General features: G+C 49.7%; 1 protein-coding gene across 1 annotated transcript in view; it reads right to left on the minus strand.

Annotated features, from left to right (window-relative positions):
* Positions 1 to 171: 171 nt before the first annotated feature.
* NCOA6 (nuclear receptor coactivator 6) overlaps positions 172 to 4,606 on the minus strand; it is a gene marked incomplete at its 3' end in the record, with an annotated part of 23,340 nt that continues 18,905 nt past the window's right edge. The window contains exons 8-9 of the mRNA XM_010131857.1: positions 3,644 to 3,765; positions 172 to 2,773 (exon numbers count right to left, since the gene is read on the minus strand). Of these exons, the coding sequence (XP_010130159.1) occupies positions 172 to 2,773; positions 3,644 to 3,765 (2,724 nt within the window). The remainder of the gene's footprint in view (positions 2,774 to 3,643; positions 3,766 to 4,606) is intronic.

A 4,606-nucleotide genomic window follows, 5' to 3' on the forward strand; every position in this document is an offset into this window, starting at 1 on the left:
GCAGCGCTGGCGCTTGAACTGCCAGGCCCAGAAGTGCTCGGTTTGGTGAGAGCAGGGGCTGGAGGTGTCGCAGCTTTATTCTCGACCTCTGCTGGGGATTGCTCTGTTCCCAGATTATTTGGGACCAATGTTTCTAGCCCCTGGCCTTCTGGTTCCCCATCCAAAGCATACTGCTCTTCTCCTTTCTCCAGGGAGCCGGTGACTTTCTTGCATGCTTTGGTCAGCAAGAGCTGGCCAATCTTGTCCACTTTCCCCTTTCCCTTACTCGATGACACAGGACTGCGCCTGTTCCCAGACCCGGGACTACTTGTAAGAAGAGGTGAAACAACGGGTCCCGGCTGCGCTGCTGTAACACAGCACTGGTCGCTCGAGCCACCGCTTTGAGAAGATGTCTCCTCTGGGCTGAAGTCTTTGACTTGCTGCACAGGAAGGTGTGAAGGAACACCCGGAGAAGTTGTAGCAGGAGAAGGGAGCTGTACAGGAGATGCCAGGGGATTAAGAACCAGTGGCCTGCTGGTGGGAACACTAGAGACAGGACTGCTGGACGTCGTGCTGGGAGGAGTGGGCCCGGAGGAGAACTTTATATTCTGTGGTATATGCAAAGGACCAACAACTGCGACCGACTGAGGCATTAGACTGGAGTTAGAAGTCATCGGGGCTGCTGGAATCGTATTTGACTGAGAGCCCTTCATAACCTGAATTATTGACGAGGAGTTTATAAAGACGGGTGTAATAAACTGCGGCCGGGCACTAGACTGAACTGCTGACTGTCCCTCAGAAACCACCACTTTGTTCCCCACATTGGGCATCGTGACAACCGTCGACACCAAGGCGGGTTGCAAGTGAGACGGCAGCGGCGCTGATGTGTTGGCAGAAGATGTGATAGGGTTTGAAGTTACAAAAACTGTTATCTGATTGGGGGGTAAAGGACCTGAAATAGAGGAAGAGCTGACGGGCCTTTGCATGACCGGAGGAACACTCTGCGCAACACTTGAGGTTATTTCTCCTGGTTCCTGGTGCCCTGGATTTGAACAGGGCTCATTGTTTTGAGGCAAGCTGAGCGAATTAGATGGCTCTTTGCTCGAGGCCGAATCTTGCAGCGTAGGTATGGCAGGTATCTTCTTCAGCTCCTCACCAGGGGTGACTATTGGTGCCATTTCAAGCCCAGTCAGCCCAGGGGGCTTAATGGTTACGTTAGGAGCTCCAGAATTGTCAAGGAGTTGACTTAAAGAAGTTGGCGCCTCCCTCATAGCTGGGGATACCATGGTTTTACTTTCCTCCAAGACTGGAAGCTTACCGGTGTCTAAGGCTTGCCCATCTTTTTTTGACTGTTCTTCTGGAACCAACACTTTCATTTCTGGAGTGGGGACACCTTTTAGTTCAGCGCTGGGCTGGTCCTTGCTCCCTTGGACACCCTGTGCACTTTGACACTCGTTATCCTGAGGCACGCTAAGGCTCTCTTTACTGTCCTCAGGAACACCAGCCACAGCAGGTGCAGGGACTGCGGGATTCTGATTACTTAGCATGCTATTATTTTGAAAACTTGTAGTCACAGGTGTCGGCAAAGAAGAGGGACCAGCCATCATACTTCGTTGTAATTCCATGTTCTGCAAGAGAGGCGGATTCTGCGGAGCTGTCAATGATAATTTAGCTGCTTTTGAATTCTGTCTTCCAGGGCTCGGCGTAGTTTTCCTACTGGATCCAGGACTGGACCTTCGACTATTGCTTGGACTTGCTCTCTTTGTTCCTCCAGCATTGGTTTGTTTTCCTGAATTCATGACGACGCCTTCCAATTTGTGTGACTGTGGAGCAGCAAAACTAGACTGATTGTTAATTGTGAGATTTGATGGGGCTTGTCCAATGGCCTTCAAAGTAGTGGGATTAAGACCCTGCTGGTCAAATCCTCTATTGAGATTAGGCCTCGGAGGTAAAGGAATATTAATTTGGGGAGGGAACAGACCAGCTATAGAAGCATTGAGTCTCTCTGGAGACAAGCTAATTTCTGAGGGTTCGGTGCTAGGTGGGCGGTTATTAGGAGTCTGAGGATAGTACGGCCTTGGGCTTGCTCTATTCGGAGTTTTAGGCCTAGATGTTTGTGATGGGGTGGCGACATTTGGAAAATGGTGTGTAAGAGCACTAGGCAGAGAACCAGACTGTTGCTGGGGACTTGCACCTGGGGCAGCTGAAATTGGGGATGGTCCAGGTTTGGGCCCCGGCATCATTAATTGGTTCTGTGAAACTACTAAATGAGATGTCAAATTATTCTGAGCTCCTGACGCTGGGGGGCCATCAGCTCCACCTCCTTCTGGAAGGGAGGGTACTGATGAAACCTCTCCAAGGGGCGAGCTGGAAGGATTCTGTACATTATCAGGATAAACCATTTTTCTTGCATTATTTCCCAGAGGAGGATTGCCCGGCAGGGAAATTCTTTGTTTATCAGGAGATGGAGGCACTGATCCAGGACCTTGGAGGTTAACCATCACTGGCATGTTACCACTCTGCTGCACTGACATTCGCTGAACATCTGGATTCAGAGGCCCCCTAGGCGGGTGCACTCCTGGTGGCACAGGAAGCCTGACAGATTTGGAGTCCTGCTGCATCATAAGCATCATCATCATCTGCTGCTGCTGCTGCTGCGGCGTTTGCGGAGGTGCCTGGGCTTGCTGCGGTGGTGGCTGCGGCTGCTGCTGTGGCTGCGGCTGCTGCGCGTGCGGCATCAGTTGAGGTGGCATCTGCTGAAGCGGTCTTTGCTCCACTGGCTGGGATGGGTAACCTGAGACGACAAGAGGTACATTCACTAAAACCAGACAAAGCTCAGAGAAAGCGGAATTTCTGGAACCAACAGGGTCAGCCAGCAGCCTGCTTCTCTTCTGCAAGAGCTGTATTCACAAAACAGGCTTTAAGAATAAGACTTTATTTAATTTATTTCATTCTTCAAAATATTTGTACGTAACATGTGAATGACTTGCTGACATTTAATGGGAGAACTGTTCCGCATCAGCTACTGGCTATTACTCTTGGTTCCTGCCACCTGCAGTCTCTGCCATGGGCTGTGGGCTGGCTTGCACTTACAAACCCCGAGATGGACTTTCACCGGTTAATGCTCCTTAAAACAACGTTAACACCTTGACAGGCCCTGTGGGACAGGGACCAGCGGAGCTGGTTCTCTACTGCACGAAGGAGAATCTGCCACGAGTTACATGGCCAAAAAGTGCAAAGAACCACCCCTGTGGCTTGTAACATAAATTGCTTTGCAGACTTAACCCTTCGTGTGTGCAGAGGACAACAATTCCCCCTGACACCTCTATTTCTGAATTCTGAAAAAATCTGCTGTGGGTTAATGCTGGATTTTTAAGGCATTGGTCTGGGCTACAGCTGGAAATACAGAATTTTTTACCAATTATGTTTTCGCTGAGTTACTCCACATTATTCAATATGACACTTGCAGGATGGCACAGGGGAATGGGCCACCTTTTCATTTTGAGCTAATTCAAAGACAAGGCTTCAACAACAGTACCAGTTAGCAACTAGGAGGAAAAAGGCTTTGGACTTGAATGAACTATTAAAACAGAACTGTCACAAAGACCAGCTAAAAGCTCCTGTAGTTATCACAATCAGACGATCCACAGAAAAAACCTACTACCTGGTGGTCTGCTTGCAAAATCTGAAAGTTTAGGGCCTGAATTATCTAAATTCATTCCTTGTTCTCCAGACATTGACGACTGATCGCTCTCCTCCAGGCCGGCTGGACGTGCTTCTGAGGAACTGAAAGAAAAATAACTCCAGTTAAGATCCAGCCCTCCTAGTGTTTGACTTCTGCTTCCAGAACCAAGTTCTCCAGTAACTGATTCCTAGCGCTTTCCACAGCCCTGCAGGTAACTCAGCACACACCCCACTGCCTCTGGTGTGACACGACAAGCCCCACCACCGAGCCCAGGTTGCCCAGTCACTCCTGTGCCTTCACTCCTACCGAGAAGGAAACCAGCTGCCTGGTGCTCTGTTGATCTGAAACATTTCTTTCCTTTGTTTTCTACCTTGACTCTGAGGTTTAGAGCTGAGAAAATGCCAGTAGATATTCCAAATGATACAGATATATATATTTAAACTAAACAGGCTTCCCTCCAGCGCTGCCGGGACACCTGTGCAGACAAGTACCTACCACGGGCAGATGCACAGGGATTCATTTTAATGGCAGCAGCACTTCTTCCAGTATCGTACCCAGAAGTGACCACCTCAGGGTATCGGAGACCTCTGTTAACGTCACAGCAAAAACTCGCTGACAAATGAGATGTTGTACGTCCCCGCCAGAGCACAGACCTTTGCGGGATCCTGAGGCTCTGCAGGTGATCAGAGAGCCACAGAACGGGTCGGGCTGGAAGGGACCTTAAAGCTCATCTTGTTCCATCAGCCATGGGCAGGGAGACCTTCTGCTACACCAGGTTGCTCAGAGCCCCGTCCAACCCTTGAACACTTCCAGGGACAGACCATCCATAACTCTGGGAAACCTCTTCTGGTGCCTCACAGTAAAGAATTTCCTCCTAATATCTGGTCTAAATCTCCCCTCTATCAGCTTAAAACCACCACGCCTTATCCTACCACTACATTC

Source organism: Buceros rhinoceros, unplaced genomic scaffold (assembly GCF_000710305.1).
Source record: "Buceros rhinoceros silvestris isolate BGI_N320 unplaced genomic scaffold, ASM71030v1 scaffold2812, whole genome shotgun sequence".
NCBI lineage: Eukaryota > Metazoa > Chordata > Aves > Bucerotiformes > Bucerotidae > Buceros > Buceros rhinoceros.